Genomic DNA, 20472 nt, shown 5'->3' with positions numbered 1-20472 from the left:
GTAAGTGAGAGAGAGGTGTGTGGGTACCTAAAATGATTTTTCCTCAAAAGTTATTTATTTAACCTGGTAATTTGCAGTGAGCGATGATTTGTCCTTTTGGGGACCCATTTCAGCGATGGTCGAGAACTGAAATATACTAATTTAGGGCCATTTCAGCCAAATGGATGAAAGTTGTGGTGCACAAAGTTTCCCTCTGTGTGATGTAAAACCCCAGTAGATGAAAATTACCACATTGCTCATATTCCATTGCTCATTACTATCGCAATGTTTTGGTTTTGCCTCTACAACCTGGGCTGCATCTGAAATGACACCCTATTCTCTATCAGGGCACATAGGGCTCTCGTCAAACGTAGTTACTCTATATGGAATATGGTGCCATTGGGGACTAAAGCAAAATCTTAGAAATTGTTGTATGTTGCGTTGATAATTTTGTTGAGTGTATTTGAAAGAAAACAAATACTATTTGAACCTGCGTCTGGTAGACAACAGTAACAGGTTCTTTCTCGTCCCTGATAGGTTCTTTCATGGTGGTGAACGGCTCGGGCCGGGCGTCGGGGCAGAAGGCCCACCTGCTCCTGCCCACCCTGAAGGAGAATGACACCCACTGCATCGACTTCCACTACTCTCTATCCAGCCGCGATGGCTCCAGTCCCGGGGTGCTCAACGTCTACATCAAGGTGAACGGCGGCACCCAGGGAAACCCTGTGTGGAATGCCTCCGCCTCGGTGACCGAGGGCTGGGTCAAGGCCGAGCTGGCAATCAGCACCTTCTGGCCCAACTCCTATCAGGTGAGGGGAGAGCTTCAATGTCACCACATAATGCCACATCTGTGTGGTTTTCATTAAGGCACACAACATAAAACATTTTTTAAATGTTTGCAAGGAAAACAAAATAGTTTCTTGTTGGACAAGTCCAAATAATTCCCCTATAATTGTCTGCATTCTTCCATTTGGTGCATATGCAATAGGTTTGATATGTTCACTACACCGCTATCTATAGCAATGCTCAAGCCACTGTTCAGAACCAGTATGCTGTGTGGTAGGCCTATTGTTGGAAATATGATTTTTTAAATGATATTTTTATATTAATATTGCCTGTCATTGTGCGATACAGTTCGACCACCAACCGCGAATGTTCAGATGGAACCCAATTGGTTTATCTGCAAACTTCTCACCCACACGACGCCATATACTTGGTCTGCGGTTGAAAGGCCTGTTGGACATGCTGCCAAATTCTCTAAATGACATTGGCCTCCAACAGTAGAGAAATGAACATTCAATTCTCAGGTGGACATTCCTGCAGTCAGCATGCCAATTTCACGCTTCCTCAACTTGAGACATCTGTGGCATTTTGTTGTGACAAAACTGCACATTTTAGAGTGCTCTTTTATTGTGCTGATGAGTTCTGACTTTATACTTGAAATAATGTTAATTATCAGGTATCCTATTGAAATATTGAGTGCCATAGGCTGGTTTCTACACCAGAAGAATCTTGATATGCCACACCTGTGATTATCTTGGCAATGGAGAAATGCTCAATAACAGGGATGCAAAACAAATTGTCCTACAACATTTGAGAGAAATAAGCTTTTTGCGTAATTGGAACATTTTCTGGGATCTTTTATTTCAGCTCATGAAACATACACTTTACATGTTGCGTTTATTTTTGTTCATTGGATATATACTGTATTTCTCAGCCCGTCTCACTCACTGTTACAACCCTTTATGTCCATTCATGCCCCGTCACTCTTCACTGAACCTCTATCTCCCCATCTCTTTCTCTGTGTAAATGAAACACAGTAAATGTATGAATTTCTCTGTTAATGGAATTCAGTTTTGTGAGTACTCGCTATAATTATATTACATAATGACCTTGGTGAGGTGGAAAGACTAATATTTAAAATATTCACTTTAATGTGAATATTTGGTCACTTTGTCTTAGCTATAATTAAATATTTACTTTCTTCTTAGGCTAAGGAACACAGTCTTAGGCTAAGGCACACATAACCTTTTCTGCTTTTCATATTTCATGATCCTGCTTGAAATAGTTGACAGTTTGTTCATTAATGCAGCTGAGAAGAGTCTGTAAATGTAACCTATACGCAGGGAGTCAGGAAGCAAGTGCAGAAGGTGAGTTTAATAATTATAAACATGAAGAAAATACAAAACAGTACTGAACATAACCAAAACCAATACTGCCTGATGACTGAAGCTACTGAGGGCTAGATGAAGGGAGAGTAATCAGGGTGGTGATGAAGTCCAGGTGTGCTTAACAATGGGGAGTAGATGTGCGCAATGATGGTTGCCAGGTTTGCGCAATGTGGGTTGCCAGGGCTGGTGGTTGATGTGGCAAAGTTTACACAAAGGAATGCTCTCTTTAATTGTGCGCTCAAGGTATTTGCCACAAGGTATTTGACGCATGATGGGTCATTTAAAGATGTCCGTCGTAGCGTTTTAATAAGATGGCCAGGAGGACGGCCCCGAGGGCGAGGAGCGGGCCAGTCCAGATGGTGCAGATGGAAATCCCGGATGATGTTGGGGCCCAGGATGTCCACCACCGGGACCCAAGACCGCTCCTCAGGACCTCATTCCACCAGGTACTGGAGCCGAACCCCACGACGTCAGGATTCCTTCGATGTCCAGGGGAGGCGGAGTCCGGGGACAGCATCAGCGGGGGACCAGGAACCACCGGCCTGAGGAGGGAAACATGAAAGGAGGGTCAGATCCGGTAGTTGGTGGGGAATTCTGAACAATAGGTCACCTCATTGACCCCCCCCGTAGGACCATGAAGGGCCCCACAAACCAGGGACTCAGCTTCTGGTAGGACAGGCGGAGCGGGAGGTTCCTGATGGAGAGCCAGAAGTGATCACCAGGATGGGTCACTTCTGCCCAGGGAAAGAACCGGGTCCACTCCCCCTGCCAGTCCTGGCATTGACTCCTTAGGAACCTCCCCAGCTCCTGGTTGGTCCTTTCCACCTGCCTGTTAGACTGCCGGTACCCGGATGTGAGGCTGACCGTAGCCCCCAGCTTCTCCATCAAGGCTTTCCACACCATCAACATGAATTGGGGACCATAGTCCGAAATGATGTCCCCCGGAATGCCATCATTTATTTTTATTTAATCAGGTAGGCCAGTTGAGAACAAGTTCTCATTTACAACTGCAACCTGGCCAAGATAAAGCAAAGCGGTGCGACAAAAACAACAGAGTTGCACATAGGATAAACAAACGTACAGCCAATAATACAATAGAACATCTGTATACAGCGTGTGCAAAGGAGATAAGGAAATAAATAGGCCATAGTGGCAAAGTAGTTACAATTTAGCAATTAACACTGGAGTGGTATGTGCTGATGAGAATGTGCAAGTAGAAATAATGGTGTGCAAAAGAGCAGAAAAAATATGGGGATGTGGTAGGTAGTTGGTTGGATGGATGGGCTATTTACAGATTTACAGATGGGCTTTACATATGGGCTGACAGCCGTTGCTTGAAGTTAGTGAGGGAGATACGTCTCCGACTTCAGTGATTTTTGTAATTCGTTCCAGTCATTGGCAGCAGAGAACTAGAAGGAAAGGCAGCCAAAGTAGGTATTGGCTTTGGGGATGACCAGTGAAATATACCTTCTGGAGCGCGTGCTATGGGTGGGTGTTGCTCTGGTGATCAGTGAAAGCTTTACCTATCAAAGACTTATAGATGACCTGGAGTCAGTGGGTTTGGCGACAAATATGTAGCGAGGACCAGCCAATGAGAGCATACAGGTCGCAATGGTGGGTAGTATATGGGGCTTTGGTTACAAAACGGATGGCACTGTGATAGACTGCATCCAATGTGCTGAGTAGAGTGTTGGAGGCAATTTTGTAAATGGCATCGCCGAAGTCAAGGATCGGTAGGATAGTCAGTTTTATGAGGGTATGTTTGGCAAAATGAGTGAAGGATGCTTTGTTGCAAAATAGGAAGCCGATTCTAGATTTAATGTGAGTCTGGAAGGAAAGTTTACAGTGTAGCCAGCACCTCAGTAGTTGTAATTGTCCCCATATTCTAAGTCAGAACCGTCCAGAGTAGTGATGCCAGGTGGGCGGGTGGGTGCGTGCAGCGATCGGTTGAAGAGCATGAATTAGTTTTACTTGCGTTTAAGAGCAGTTGGAGGCCACGGAAGTAGTGTTGTATGGCATTGACGCTCGTTTGGAGGTTTGTTAACACAGTGTCCGAAGATGGGCCAGATGTATACAGAATGGTGTCGTCTGTGTAGAGGTGGATCTAAGAATCGGGTAAGCTCTCCAGAGCCTGGTTGATGTCCACATCTACTCCCCAAAACACAGGGCCAACGATATGGGAGGACTGATTGACTGGCTGGAGGACACTCACAGGACCCTCCACCGACGTGGAACCACAGGGTGTGGGAAAGCAGCTCCCCACGGCATCCTGGTCCCCAGGTGGTGATTCTCATCTTTGACCAGGAGATGGTGAGGTTATGAAGTTAGAGCCACGGGAGGCTGAGAAAGACTGTGTACAGGCACAGTGATGATGAAGGGAAGACTTTCCTGGTGCTTGGGTACCACGGTGAAGGTGAGTGGTGCTGTGACATCCGTAATTTTGCCGTATCCCAATGGTTGCATATCCAGGTCTTGGACAGGAAAAGGAGAGGAAAGCGGGTATTAAGTTAAGTTCAGGTAGGAGGCGAGGGCCTGGTCGATAAAGTTCCCCACGTCACCGGAGTTCACTTGAGCTTTAGAGACAAGACGAGGGACAGCCAGCCAGTGAAATGGGAACCAAAAAGGGTTTGGCGAAAAACGATAATGGAATACTCATTCCTATCCTGGGAGATGGAAGGTTACAGGGCCCACCCCTCTACTCTGATGGAACCCGGATTGGGACGCACCTGACACCACTGAAGCTGGTTTCCTTCCTGGCTGAATTAGGGACTGAGCCCCAGCTGTCTCTGGTGACGCCGCTCTGCCGTGGAGAAGTGTGTGGCCACTACCTCCATGGTTCATGGCTCTGCCTCAGGACAGCCAAAGTAGGGAGGTGAATGGTGGACACCGGTGCTCCCGAAGAAGGTTATCCAGAAGGAAGGCCATCGCGGTGAGAGCGTCCAAGGATATGTTGTCATCCCGACATGCCAACTCCGTCTGGACCTCTTTGCGTGGTCCACTGGGGAAAAGAGTGCGGAGTGCCGGCTCATTCTACCTGCTGTGGGCTGCCACAGTTCGAAAGGTGAGGGTGTACTCCGCAGCGGTCTTGGCACCCTGCTGGAGTTGAAGTCACTCACCTCCCTCTCTGCCCTCTGGAGGATGGTCGTAGACTGCCCTGAACAGAGCCATGATCCTCTCATAGGAACTCAGCTCCTCCTTTCCTCTCCCCAGATGGCCATATCCCACTCCAACAGCCATCCGGTCAGCAGGGAAATGACCGTGGCAAGCTTTGACCTCTCGGTGGTGGGTGCTCCCATCTGATAGGTGAAATAGAGGGAGCATTGGAATAGGAAGCCACAGATTTTCTGATGGAGTGCTGTCATATTTCTCAGAAGGGATAGTCGGACATCACTGACCTGGAAGGACAGCTGGGTAGGCTGGGGGATTTGCTCACAGTGACGACCTGTGGTAGGCTGGTCGTGGTGTTGGTGGAGTAGATTACCCTGTTTCTCGACCATCTGGAAGATGATGTAATCTTCTCCTGCCTCCAGAATTTCTGAGGCAGTATTCTGTAACGTGTACGCATGGAGTCAGGAAGCAGGTGCATAAGGTGAGTTTAATAATCATGAAGAAAATACAAAACAGGAGAAGCATACTGAACCAATACTGCCTGATGACCAAAACCAATACTGCCTGCTGACGGAAGCTACTGAGGGCTATATGAAGGGAGAGTAATCAGGGTGGTGATGAAGTCTAGGTGTGCTTAACGATGGGGAGTAGATGTGCACAATGATGGTTGCCAGGTGTGCGCAATGTGGGTTGCCAGGGCTGGTGGGTAGCAGACTGGCGATTTCTAGCGCCGGATGGAGGGAGCAGGATTAGGCGTTACTGTAAATGGCGTTCATTGACTTTAATTAATACTGTTAAATATGAGGCTCAGTATCTCTTTAAGAATCTGACTGCGTGGTTGTATGTCGACGACTAAAACCCACTGTGTGTTTGATTAGATAAGTGACTTTGGCACAGATGTGGCAAAGTGTACACAAAGGAATGTTCTCTTTAATTGTGCGCTCCCCTGCCACAAGGTATTTGAGGCATGATGGGTCATTTAGAGGTGTCTGTCTTGGCATTTTAATAAGATGACATCATCATTATTTCTGTAAAGATGTTATACACAAATAACCTGTGTGTATGTTTGGAATTTCTCTCTGCATTTCACACATTTGTTCTTTATCTGAAAATTGCCATTGACGTCCAAGAAATCAAAACCCTCACATGTCCTCTGTTCAAAGCCTCCCTGTTGTTTCCCTCCCTCTAAAGCAGTTGGGGCAGTTGAGAATTCACACCATGTACCACCCCAATTCACACAGTGTACCACAATGTACTGAAACAAAAGAACTAGGCAAAAAAACAGTCTGTCTGGTGGTAATAACGGCCTAAGCAGAAACCCTTGGATTAGGCTGGTCTGCCGCCCTGCATACATTCACTTCAAAGCCTCCCCTGAATCTCAAGAAGAAGCGTCAAGATTTGCGTCCCAAACTTTGTTCTTGCCAGGCAGGTACAGCTGCTCGATGTCATGGGGAGACTGAGAGATGTTCCCGCAACGTTTTATCCATGCAACTGATTATTTTAATGAAGGCAGGTTCCAGGCGGTGACACCGGGGCATCACACTAAACACTTAGAATGACTGAAGAGAGTAGAAGGCAAAAGAGAACACTTAAGATTTTAAGATAATTGGCTAAATGCCGACCACTTGACAATGCACAGGACCTGACCGCTTCATGTCAGAGAACACTGAAAGGAGCAGATACAGGAGTGGATAACTCATGTCAGAGAACGCTAAAAAGGGGCAGAGAATGTGCTGAACACTGAAGGAGGAATTGAAATGAGTGAGCAACCAGACATCGTTGGCATTCTAGGGCGGTGCTTACTTTCCTGGCGGACAAGCCCTATGACATTTTGATTGAGGGCCGCTTCCTTCCTCATACTGTGTGCCACAAGGATCCCAGCTGTCACAGGAGCACTGCACAGGTTACAGGGCTCATGACCCCACTTCACCCTGTGGCCTCCTGGGTCAGAAGATGCTTTTCTATGGCAACCAGGCAGAGGCAACCAGGCCAGACTGACAGAGAAAGAGGCAAAGGCAGCCAGGTCAGTTTGACAGAGGCTGAGACAGAGGCAGTGACATCTGAGCATGTGGAGGAGAGGAAGAAGGAAGGGGGTTGATGTATAATGTAGCAGGCTGAGTGACAGAGCATATTACAACATCTGTAAAAGTCTGGTCATTTAGTTGTGAAGTCAGACATGCTCAGCCTGTGAGTAAGAGCCATTATCCTAGGAGGGAGAATAGAAATGTAGGTTTGACTGGGCTGTAGTTTGACTTTCAGGTCTAATGGAGGGATCCGTCAGGTTTAGATGGACAGTTGAAGTCATAATCAGAAAATGACCATTATCAGAAAAGCTACATAACCTTGGACCCCATGTTAAGAGTAAAACACCTTACTGTACCTGTGAAAGGAGGCTGCTGTTTAGCTCTCTCTTATCCTTTTTACACTGAGCCAAACCGAGCTGAGACAAGCCAATTGGTACTGAGCTGGCCTGTTTACGTACGACATAGTTGCTGGAACCGTGCTGGAAAGTGTGTCAAAATAACATTTCAGAACCAGTACGGTTCGGTTTGTCCCTATAGTGTGAAATAGATATTTCTCATATACGCACAAACACACACACAGGCTTAGCTGTAATGCAGGAGCTCTTCTCATAAATGGTGTAAAATGTGTTTTCACTCTCTCCTCTTTCTCTCCCCACATCTCTCTTTCTCTCTCCCTTTGTGGTAGGTGATATTCGAGGCCATATCCATACAGGGCCATCCAGGGTTCATCGCGGTGGACGAAGTCCGAGTATTGGCCCACCCGTGCCGTAAGTGACCCGCCATGACTAGCCCACCGAGCATCATCTGATCTCACAATCACGTGCGTGTGTAGTTTGGGGTGGGGTCACAGACTGAGAGGGTTGGAGGGAGGACGAGACAGATTGCGGAGCACAGAATAAATTACAAAGTCAGGGCCTTCATCATTCATATCTGACATACCTCTTTGCCTCACATCTTTGGATTTCTCCAAGGCACTCTGTGTCCTCGACGTGTTCTCTTCTTTCTTTCTAGCTCTCTGTCCCCAGATTTAGAGTTTTCCCCAAGAATTAGGACAGAGCACATAGCTACTTGTACCAAATTCAAATAACAGTAGGAAGGGAAGGTAAATAAATGTCTTGAGGTAAAATAATCTACTCGGTCTTCTTCTTCAATGGAGAAATTAACGTAAAGATATATTCTCGTATTGAAATATCAATGAATACACTATTTCCAGGCACGGTGAAAATGAGATTAGGAAATCAGCTGAGCTCAATGCCATTTCAATGGCACAGAGAGCAGCCTCAATGCACTGAGCAGATGAGGGATGGCAATTCTAGGGAAGGAAATTACCTAGGAAAAGGAAAAGATGACCTGAAATCTTAAGTGATTTTCAATCGAAAAGGAAAACACTGCTTTTTATGTCGTGCATTTGTATTCTTTATTCCGCACGTAACTCAGCTTTCCCCTTGACCTCAATGCATGATTCACATGAACGTCAAACTTGATATTGTTAGAGTCAAAGAGTTCATATATGCTGATGCATGTCTCTGTAGCTGGTAGCTAGCCAACTGCTTCTCAACCACCACCAACAAGCAGCACTCACCTGGGTGATGCCCCGGCAGCCATTGAGGCGCCGAATAGCTCACTGAATGTTGGCATTAGTCCAAAGTAGCGTGTAGTACTCCCAAGCATCTGCACTCGTCCTCTGCCATGTCAGTTGTCTTTTCTTGTCTCTTACTTCAGACTTCTCCATTCATCTTTAACCTCACTTTCAAATCAAAACATCCAGCTAGCCAGCTGTTAGCTAGCCCTACCAACCACATAACCAACTGACTTTTTTGACAGTTTTGAAATGTGGTGCTGGTTTGACAATTGTAATGACATACACTGTTCATTATTTAAAACATATACAGTACCTGTCAAAAGTTTGGAGCCACCTACTCATTCAAGGTTTTTCTTTATTTTTACTATTTTCTAAATTGTAGAATAATAGTGAAGACATCAATACTATGAAATAACACATATGGAATCATGTAGTAACCAAAAAAGTGTTAAACAAATCAAAATATATTTTATATTTCAGATTCTTCAAGTAGCCACCCTTTGCCTTGCTGGCAACTTTCCACACTTGTGGCATTCTCTCAACTAGCTAAACCTGTAATGCTTTTCCAACAGTCTTGAAGGATATGCTGAGCACTTGTTGGCTGCTTTTCCTTCACTCTGCGGTCCAACTCATCCCAAACCATCTCAATTAGGTTGAGGTCGGGTGATGGTGGAGGCCAGATCATCTGATGCATCACTCTCCTTCTTGGTCGAATAGCCCTTACCCACCCTGGAGGTGTGTTGGATCATTGCCCTGTTGAAAACAAATGATAGTCCCACTAAGCACAAACCAGATGGGATGGCGTATCGCTGCAGAATGCTGTGGTAGCCATGCTGGTTAAGTGTGCACTGAATTTTAAATAAATAGCAGAGAGTGGCACCAGAGAAGCACCCCCACAACATCACACCTCCTCCTCCATGCTTCACGGTGGAAACCACACATGCAGCGATCATCCGTTCACCTACTCTGCGTCTCACAAAGACACGGTGGTTGGAATTAAAAATCTCACATTTGGACTCTTCAGATCAAAAGACAGATTTCCACCGGTATAATGTCCATTGCGCAAGTTTCTTCTTCTTTTTGGTGTCCTTTAGTAGTGTTTTCTTTGCATCAATTCAACCATGAAGGCCTGATTCACGCAGTCTCCTCTAAACAGTTGATGTTGAGATGTCTGTTACTCTATGAAGCATTTATTTGGGCTGCCATTTCTGAGGCTGGTAACTCGAATGAACGTATCCTCTGCAGTAGAGGTACAGTGGGGAGAACAAGTATTTGATACACTGCCGATTTTGCAGGTTTTCCTACTTACAAAGCATGTAGAGGTCTGTAATTTTTATCATAGGTACACTTCAACTGTGAGAATCTAAAACAAAAAATCCAGAAAATCACATTGTATGATTTTGAAGTAATTAATTTGTATTTTATTGCATGACATAAGTATTTGATACATCAGAAAAGCAGAACTTAGTATTTGGTACAGAAACCTTTATTTGCAATTACAGAGATCATACATTTCCTGTAGTTCTTGACCAGGTTTGCACACACTGCAGCAGGGATTTTGGCCCACTCCTCCATACAGACCTTCTCCAGATCCTTCAGGTTTCGGGGCTGTCGCTGGGCAAAACGGACTTTCAGCTCCCTCCAAATATTTTCTATTGGGTTCAGATCTGCAGATTGGCTAGGCCACTCCAGGACCTTGAGATGCTTCTTACGGAGCCATTCCTTAGTTGCCCTGGCTGTGTGTTTTGGGTCGTTGTCATGCTGGAAGACCCAGCCATGACCCATCTTCAATGCTCTTACTGACGGAAGGAGGTTGTTGGCCATGATCTTGCGATACATGGCCCCATCCATCCTCCCCTCAATACGGTTTAGTTGTCCTGTCCCCTTTGCAGAAAAGCATCCCCAAAGAATGATGTTTCCACCTCCATCATGCTTCACGGTTGGGATGGTGTCTTGGGGTTGTACTCATCCTTCTTCTTCCTCCAAACACGGCGAGTGGATTTTAGACCAAAAAGCTATATTTTTGTCTCATCAGACCATATGACCTTTTCCCATTCCTCCTCTGGATCATCCAGATGGTCATTGGCAAACTTCAGACGGGCCTGGACTTGCGCTGGCTTGAGCAGGGGGACCTTGCGTGCGCTGCAGGATTTTAATCTTGACGGCATAGTGTGTTACTAATGGTTTTCTTTGAGACTGTGGTCCCAGCTCTCTTCAGGTCATTGACCAGGTCCTGCCGTGTAATTCTGGGCTGATCCCTCACCTTCCTCATGATCATTGACGCCCCACGAGGTGAGATCTTGCATGGAGCCCCAGACCGAGGTTGATTGACCGCCATCTTGAACTTCTTCCATTTTCTAATAATTGTGCCAACAGTTGTTGCCTTCTCACCAAGCTGCTTGCCTATTGTCCTGTAGCCCATCCCTGCCTTGTGCAGGTCTACAATTTTATCCATGATGTCCTTACACAGCTCTCTGGTCTTGGCCATTGTGGAGAGATTGGAGTCTGTTTGATTGAGTGTGTGGACAGGTGTCTTTTATACAGGTAACGAGTTCAAACAGGTGCAGTTAATACAGGTAATGAGTGGAGAACAGGAGGGCTTCTTAACGAAAAACTAACTTGTCTGTGAGAGCCGGAATTCTTACTGGTTGGTAGGTGATCAAATACTTATGTCATGCAATAAAATGCAAATTAATTACTTAAAAATCATACAATGTGATTTTCTGGATTTTTGTTTTAGATTCTGTCTCTCACAGTTGTACCTATGATAAAAATTACAGACCTCTACATGCTTTGTAAGTAGGAAAACCTGCAAAATCGGCAGTGTATCAAATACTTGTTCTCCTCACTGTAACTCTGGGTCTTCCTTTCCTATGGTGGTCGTCATGAGAGCCAGTTACGTCATAGCGCTTGATGGTCTTTGCAACTGCACCTGAAGAAACTGTAAAAGTTCTTGAAATGTTCTGTATTGACTGACCTTCATGTCTTAAAGTAATGATGGACTGTCGTTTCTCTTTGCTTTTTTGAGCTATACTTGCCATAATATGGACTTGGTATTTTACCAAATAGGGCTTGTGTATACTACCCCTTCCTTGTTACCCCTACCTTGTTAATTCTTAGATGCATTAAGGAGGAAATACATTTTACAAATTAACTTTTACCAAGGCACACCTGTTAATTTAAATGCATTCCATGTGATTACCTAATGAAGCTGATTGAGAGAATGTCAAGATTGCACAAGCAAGGAAAAATGTGGCCACTATGAAGAATCTCAAATAGAAAATATATTTTGATTTGTTTAACACTTTTTTGGTTACAACTTAATTTCATGTGCGTTATTTCATAGTTTTGATGTCTTCACTATTATTCTACAATGTAGAAAATAGTAAAAATAAAGAAAAACTCTTGAGTAGGTGTGAGTAGGTGTGTCCAAACCTTTGACTGATACTGTGTATTTATATATAAAAAAATCTATAAAAAACAACTAAATATGACTAACATTTACAAAAATGTACAGGAGCAATTCGCGATGCTGCTTTTATGGCCCCATGGCAACCCTAAAAAAAAATATTTGAGTATATGACACAGTTTCCTGACCCTTGTAGGGAAAGCACCTCACTTCCTGCGGCTGCAGAATGTGGAGGTGAACGTGGGCCAGAACGCCACCTTCCAGTGTACTGCTGGGGGGAAGTGGTCCCAACATGACCAACTGTGGCTACAGGTGAGTCCCTCCCCTTCGATCCACTATAGTTGTCATCCAGCTTGTCCCTCTCACTTGAACTATATTATCATTAATTTGAAAAATAACAGAAGGCAGCCCTGCCTGAGTGATCGGGCTAGAGAAATAATGCTGTATCACAACCGGCCGTGATTGGGAGACCCATAGGGCGGCTCACAATTGGACCAGCGTCATCCGGGTTTGGCCTCATCAGTGATGTAGAATACACAGGGCATTTTATTTGATCTTTGTTGCAGTGTTATGAGTGACCTCGCCCTTGTGAAAGGACACGTACAGTATGTTCCAGTTCCTTGCTGTACTTGCACACACACTGTAATGGTATAATCTCTATGGGGATATCCATACAATCTGTGCGCTGAGTAGAAAGTGTTGTTTTAACATGGACGACTGCCTCTCTACCAGCCATCACTGTACTTCACTAGCAAATGTTTGTGTCTTGTAGTAATGGCATTTGTAATGGAAAGTAGTACCCAGGGCATAAAAAAGGCTTAAGGACATGATCGAATAAATTACTCTTTGGGAGATTGTTATAGTCGAGTTGATACCACAAGGAAAAGTGCTGTGAAATGGAAAGTCACAGAAATCTATCTGAAAACGTTGCAGGGTATCTGACAAACATTAACTATACTGTGAGTTTCTTTGGTTATCAGATTTGAATGACCATCCTTTTTTACCATAACATTGTGAGAAATACCGTGTGTACATGTGTTAGTAAGCAAGTGTCTGTCTGGCTATCTCTCTGCAGCAGTGGAACGGTAAAGATACAGCCCTCATGGTGACGCGGGTGGTGAACCACCGACGTTTCTCAGCCACCGTCAGTGTCGGGGATACGTCCCAGAGGAGCACCAGCCGCTACCGCTGCGTCATCCGCTCCGATGGCGGTTCCGGGGTTTCCAACTACGCTGAGCTCATCGTCAAAGGTATGGCTGACATACTAACGGCTTACCTGCTACTGGCTAAAAGCTAGCAGATAAAAGCTAGCGGCTAACAGCTAGGCTAACGCTAGGCTACGATAATACCAGCCTATTAGCAGTCGGTCAGAACTCCGCTGGGGTCCTCCGGTCATTATCCGAGCGGCCAACCCCTCACTATTTCAGCCACCATCAGCAGCAGCAGTGTTATGTTCAACTGTCTCCCCCTTCTCCCACTTACTTATTCACACTAACATCGCCTTGAACATAAACAAAGTGAACTTATTGGTTAAGGGAGTGGAAAACAAGGCTTGCTTCACAAATAGCGTAGAATGCTGGGTGGTCATTGGTTACTGTTGGAAGGGTTGGTGGGCACTCTCTGTCTCCGCTCTCTTCTGAGAAAAAGAAGATACTTGGTAGGGCACTGTCACCTCTTCCCATCACTTCTCTTCTCAGAAAGGGAGGACTCCTCCCCTCCTGTCTAAATTCAGCCCGTGACGGTTCCTGCCCCGGCTGGTTTGCCTATCCAAACAAACCTTTAATGCTGATATTTACCCACTAATGTGGGGCTTTGATTCCCGCTCACTGCCCATATGTGTGTGGAAAGGGGCGAACTGGCGCTGCCTAGCAGAAGCTGGCATCGAATCACCACTGTGATGCATCTGGAAGTGAGGAGACTCCGCCTAACCTTGAGTTGTTCCTGCACCTGGCTTCTTGGCTCGGGCCTTCAGGCTTATAGCCAAGGGCCTTTGTAGTGCATCATGCCTGAATCGGTGCACCTCGGCTGGACTGGAGGCTACTCAAATCCAGGCTGGCTGCTGTGTCCACTGGTCTCACCCATGGTGTTTAATTAGCGTCCTTGGTGTTTGAGAGTAGATTAGCTGATTGTTCTGATTAATGACCTGCACAAGTGGCCCTCTCAGCCACTAGTCTGTACGGATCAGCGGTCACAATGTCTCAGTCCATAACTGCCCCTACCCCTTCTTTTGAAGAAATCTGTAGGAATTGGATAGTTATGATAAGCAAAAGGGTGATGTTAATTGTCAATTGATTTAGAGCTGTAAAATAAGGTGAATAGGTTCTTCTAGTTATGTATTGATAGGAATTAATCTAGTAGCCTTTCCTACAGTCAAATGACCTAGTGGCCTCATGGGTGGAATGTTATTAATATTTTTTACAATTTCATAATGAATAAACATTATTTTTTTAAACGCAGAAGATCCAGTGCTTCTACGTTAGACTAAAGGTAGATGGTGAAAGTCAAACTGGGCTAAGTGAGTGTTTGGTTAGATTGTTAGCAGAGAGATGTGTTTGGTGTGGTGTTGGCTGTTTTTGATTGGATGTTGAGCTGAGAACAGGAGCCATCAGCACCATCTGTCTCTCCTCATCATGCACTCCTCCTGGGCCCTCGTGTGTGTGTGTGTGTGTGTGTGTGTGTGTGTGTGTGCACGCTCATTTGTGTGTGTGTGCACGCTCATTTGTGTGCGTGCCAGGGAGGGTTTGTCTCTGTGCTGTCTCTGCTGGCAGCTCAGGTGTTCAAAGACACTGGCATAAGCCAGGGGAATTCTGAGGTGCCAAGGCATTGCGGATATAAAACAAGAGAGAGCCCTGCGGGGGGCGGGGGGGGTCTGGACCTGTTATGATATTGCAAAGCTTTATTAGTCAGCTGTATTAGTTTGTGTGTCCTGATTTTAATGATAACATGAGCATCATGACACTAATATGAGTCAGAGGGTTGGGGCAGTTTGCAATTTGAAGCAAACTGTTTACATATTATTCTGAATTTCCGGGGTCATCAGATACAATACTTTTACAGCATAGATACAGAATATTAGTGCCTACATTATTTTTAATATATATATATATATAATTGTTGGAATAGGATTGAATACCTGTTTATTGACTAAAAAGTGGTCGAACCATGGCTTAGCCCTAGTGGAACTTTGACTTAATAAACGGAGGCCTTTTGGGCAGGTGCCTTTTACGTTCCAGACAGTGCATTCTCAATTCCCTATCAACATGTCATTGGCTGGATCTATGGGTCTCTTAAGGCTGAGGAAAAAGCAGGGAATTACAGGTATTGGAAGAGGTTAGAACAGTGAGGTTTAGAAATAGGGCCCTCGCTGCCTGTCCCAGGCTATTAATAACCTCCGCTACTGGAATAGTGGTCCGAGTCAGGGAGCAGGGGTCCGAGTCAGGGAGCAGGGGTCCGAGTCAGGGAGCAGGTGAAGGGTTGGAGGAGGAAAGGAGGGGTAGAGAGATTGAAGGTGGAGGATACAGGGGTGTAAGGATGGATATGGAGAGATGGACATGGAGGGATGTTCTTAGTGCTACTTTGTGGATGTCCATCGATATGTTATGTATTCCAATTTGTTGTGGCTAACGTTAGCTAGGTGGCTTACACTCGTTAGCTATGTGGCTAATGTTAGCTAGTCTAGGGGTTATGGGTGGCTTAAATGGTTAAGGTTAGGGGAAGGGTTAGCTAACATGCTAAGTAGTGGTAAAGTAGCTCACACAACCTTTGAGTTGCTAGACTTTCGAACGGTATACATCGACATATTCACCCCGACCAACCACTCTCCTTTTGTATTTGCCGTAAAGGGGAACTCATTGTCCTCAAGAAATACTGCCGACATTGATGGAAGCCAAACGTGAGTTGGCTTGGGGGTGTGGTTTGAAGTGGGTGTTTCTTGGGTATTCACTGTTCTGTTACCAATGGTAGTTAGGATAGCTGATATCTGAAAAAACTAACTTATACTATGTTGAGGTTTGAACAGGTCAGACGAAACCTACCTAATTCAGGTCTCGACAACCATTGGTGAGAAGGCAAGAGGTGAGGCTGAAGGTAAGGTCTTTGCCAGCACCCTATTTATGGCCATGACAGCGCAGATCAGCTCCTGGCCCCTCATCAAAGATACTGGTTGGTCACGTACAAACACACACACAGAGCACTGATTACATTCTCAATGGTGGATATTATTAGCACGGTGGAAACAACCTGATTTCTGCATTCACATTTCTATTTCCCTTCAGATATCAGGATATGTGAAGTGAAATAGAATGGCCAACGCAGCGATCAGGCTGGTTCCACCAGGCTAGTTTATGCAGGTGAATTGGGACAAAACTCAAAACTGTTTTGACCTTTGACCAGGTCAAATGTCACCAACCTGATTCAAGTGTCATCCCTGTTCTATTTACAGGAATGCTCACAGCGAGGGCATGCCTGTGTGATGCTGAGGGTCCTCTTGCTGGCATTCTCTATGTTCCATGTTTGGCTGCAAAATGGACATTTCTCGAACGAATGCAGAAGGCAATCATCATAACCAATGTACTTCCTCATCTTATGAGGTGGTGTTGACTGGGACAGAGTCATACAATAGATAGCCAAGTGGTAAATTGCAATTTGATATAAAAAAAGACAGTGTTTTGATAATGCACTTTACAACCAAAATAACTCTACTACTTGTATCTGCTTGGCTGGGTAATTAACCTACTAGTTTAGCAAAACTTTTCACATAACACACATTACTGTTGTTGATGAAGCCATCTGTGTCATCAGGGCAGTAACACGGGTCAAGCTAATTCTATGCTTTACAGACACTGACTGCAGCTGCAGATTAGATTAGGTTCAGCCCAGTGACGATGTTACGGTTTGTTGCTCCTAGTTCACTATATTAGTCAGACTCAGACATGAGTAAGCTACCACCATAGCTGCATCCATTATCCATTACATAATACACTTGTATGAGTTACAAACTAATTTGCAAATCCGACTTGTAGGCTAACATTAGCTAGCTAACTAGCAGGGCATGTAAACCATAGTTGTTTGTGCATCCTTCTGGAAGCATGCATTGCCGAACCAGAGCCAGAGACATGGTCAATTCGGATAGGGCTTTTCAGTCTCAAACCGCCATGATCCTTTGAATGTGTTGGGGGCGATGAAACAACGGAGCCCCATTCAATGAAGGAAATTATTTGCACTTCGAGCTTGGCAAAAGGGAGCATGAATTGTTGGCATAATTGTAATCCAAACCCAACCTTAATTTACTCATTGTGACACACTCGGGTTCCAAACTCCATTTTAGATGAGACTGACTTTATGACCAAAATTATCCTAATTACATTTTGTAGTCAAGAATATATGTTGTTAATTCATATTGATGCCACACAGGCCATTTTTAAAGGGATTAGTTGTTTTTTAGGGGCAGTCACTCTTTAAGTAACCTTTTGTCTTATTTTTTTTATTAGATTTTTTATTTCACCTTTATTAGGCCAGTTGAGAACAAGTTCTCATTTACAACTGCAACCTGGCCAAGATAAAGCATAGCAGTGTAACAAAAAACAACAACACAGAGTTACACATGGGATTAACAAAAGTATAGTCAATAACACAATAGAAAAATATGTGTAAAGTGTGTGCAAATGGAGTAAGGAGGTAAGGCAATAAATAGGCCAATAGTAGTGAAGTAATTACAATTTAGCAAATTAACACTGGAGTGATAGATGTGCAGATGATGATGTGCAAGTAGAAATACTGGTGTGCAAAAGAGAAAAATAAGTTAATTAAAACAATATGGGTATGATGTAGGTAGTTGGATGGGCTATTTACAGATGGGCTGTTGACAGTTGCAGCGATCGGTAAGCTGCTCAGATAGCTGATGCTTAAAGTTAGTCAGGGAGTTATAAGTCTCCAACTTCAGGGAGTTTTGCAATTCGTTCCAGTCATTGGCAGCAGAGAACTAGGAGGAAAGGAGGCCAAAGTAGGTGTTGGCTTTGGGGATGACCAGTGAGATATACCTGCTGGAGCGCATGCTCCGGGTGGATGTTGTTATGGTGACCAGTGAGCTGAGATATCAAAAACTTATAGATGACCTGGAGCTAGTGGGTCTGGCGACAAATATGTAGCGATGGCCAGCCGACGAGAGCATACAGGTTGCAGTGGTGGGTAGTATACGGGGCTTTGGTGCAAAACGGATAGCACTGTGATCCAGTTTGCAAAGTAAATTATTGGAGGTTATTTTGTAAATGATATCGCCGAAGTCGAGGATCAGTAGGATAGTTAGTTTTACGAGGGTATGTTTGGCAGCATGAGTGAAGGAGGCTTTGTTTTGCGAAATAGGAAGCCGATTCTAGATTTAATTTTGGATTGGAGATGTTTAATATGAGTCTGGAGGGAGAGTTTACAGTCTAGCCAGACACCTAGGTATTTGTAGTTGTCCACATATTGTAAGTCAGAACTGTCCAGAGTAGTGATGCTAGTCGGTCGGGCGGGAGGGTGCGGGCAGCGATTGGTTGAAGAGCATACATTTAGTTTTACTAGCGTTTTAGAGCAGTTGGAGGCCACGGAAGGAGTGTTGTATGGCATTAAAGCTCATTTGGAGGTTTGTTAACACACTGTCCAAACAAGGGCCAGATGTATACAGAATGGTGTCGTCTACGTAGAGGTGGATCAAGGAATCACCCGCAGCAAGAGCGACATCATTGATTTATACAGAGAAAAGAGTTTTGAGGATTGAACCCTGTGGTATCCTGATAGAGACTGCCAGAGGTCCGGACAACAGGGCCTCCGATTTGACACACTGAACTCTAGTAGTTAGTGAACCAGGCGAGGCAGTCATTTGAGAAACCAAGGCTGTTGAGTATGCAGATAAGAATACGGCGATTGACAGAGTCAAAAGCCTTGGCCAGGTTGATGAAGATGGCTGCACAGTGCTGTCTTTTATCGATGGCAGTTTAGTACCATTATCATTACCTTGAGCATGGTTGAGGTGCACCTGTGACCAGCTCCGAAACCGGATTGCACAGCGGAGAAGGTACGGTGGTTACTCGAAATGGACAGTGATCTGTTTGTTTATTTGACTTTCGAAGACTTTAGAAAATCAGGGACGGATGGATATAGGTCTGTAACAGCTTTGGTCTAGAGTCACCCAATTTGAAGAGGGGGATGACAGCGGCAACTTTCCAATCTTTAGGAATCTCGGACGATACGAAAGAGAGGTTGAACAGACTAGTAATAGGGGTTGCAACAATGGCAGCGGATAATTTTAGAAAGAGAGGGTACAAATTGTCCAGCCCAGCTGATTTGTATGGGTCCAGGTTTTGGTGCTCTTTCAGAACATCTGCTATCTGGATTTGGGTGAAGGAGAAGCTGGGGAGGCTTGGGCAAGTTGCTGCGGGGGGTGCAGAGTTGTTGGCAGGGGGTTGGGGTAGCCAGGAGGAAAGCATGGCCAGCCGTAGAGAAATGCTTCTTGATTTATCGGTGGTGACAGTGTTTCTTAGCCTCAGTGCAGTGGACAGCTGGGAGGAGGTGCTCATATTCGCCATGGACTTTACAGTGTCCCAGATCTTTTTGGAGTTAGAGCTACAGGATCCACATTTCTGTTTGAAAAAGCTAGCCTGTGCTTTCCTAAATGATTGTGTGTAGTAGTTCCTGACTTCCCTGAAGAGTTGCATATCGCGGGACTATTCGATGCAAGTGCAGTACGCCACAGGATGTTTTTGTGCTGGTCGAGAGCAGTCAAGTCTGGAGTGATCCAAGGGCTATATCTCTTCTTAGTTCTACATTTTTTGAAAGGGCCATGCTTATTTGAGATGGTGAGGAAATTACTTTAATAGAACAACCAGGCATCCTCTACTGACGGGATGAGGTCAATTTCCTTCCAGGATACCCGGGCCAGGTTGATTAGAAAGGCCTGCACGCAGAAGTGTTTTAGGGAGCATTTGACAGTGATGAGGGGTGGTCGTTTGACCACTGACCCATAACGGATGCAGGCAATGAGGCAGTGATCGCTGTGATCCTGATTGAAAACAGCAGAGGTGTATTTGGAGGGCGGGTCAGTCAGGATAATATCTATGAGGGTGCCCATGTTCACAGATTTAGGGTTGTACCTGGTGGGTTCCTTGATAATTTGTGTGAGATTGATGGCATCTAGCTTAGATTGTTGTACGGCCTAAGCAT

At 45.0% G+C, this 20472-nt stretch overlaps 1 protein-coding gene across 13 annotated transcripts in view; it reads left to right on the top strand.

Moving 5' to 3' along the window:
* ptprt (protein tyrosine phosphatase receptor type T) overlaps positions 1-20472 on the top strand; it is a 413011-nt gene that overhangs the window by 144752 nt on the left and 247787 nt on the right. For all 13 annotated transcript variants that reach the window (XM_036949848.1, XM_036949853.1, XM_021568407.2 and 10 more), the window contains exons 3-6: positions 517-788; positions 7968-8049; positions 12470-12585; positions 13349-13523. In XM_036949848.1, coding sequence (XP_036805743.1) covers positions 517-788; positions 7968-8049; positions 12470-12585; positions 13349-13523 — 645 coding nt within the window. The remainder of the gene's footprint in view (positions 1-516; positions 789-7967; positions 8050-12469; positions 12586-13348; positions 13524-20472) is intronic.

Source organism: Oncorhynchus mykiss, chromosome 17 (assembly GCF_013265735.2).
Source record: "Oncorhynchus mykiss isolate Arlee chromosome 17, USDA_OmykA_1.1, whole genome shotgun sequence".
Taxonomy (NCBI): Eukaryota; Metazoa; Chordata; class Actinopteri; order Salmoniformes; family Salmonidae; genus Oncorhynchus; species Oncorhynchus mykiss.
The sequence above is the reverse complement of the archived record's forward strand: the minus strand, read 5'-3'. Positions and strand labels throughout refer to the sequence as shown.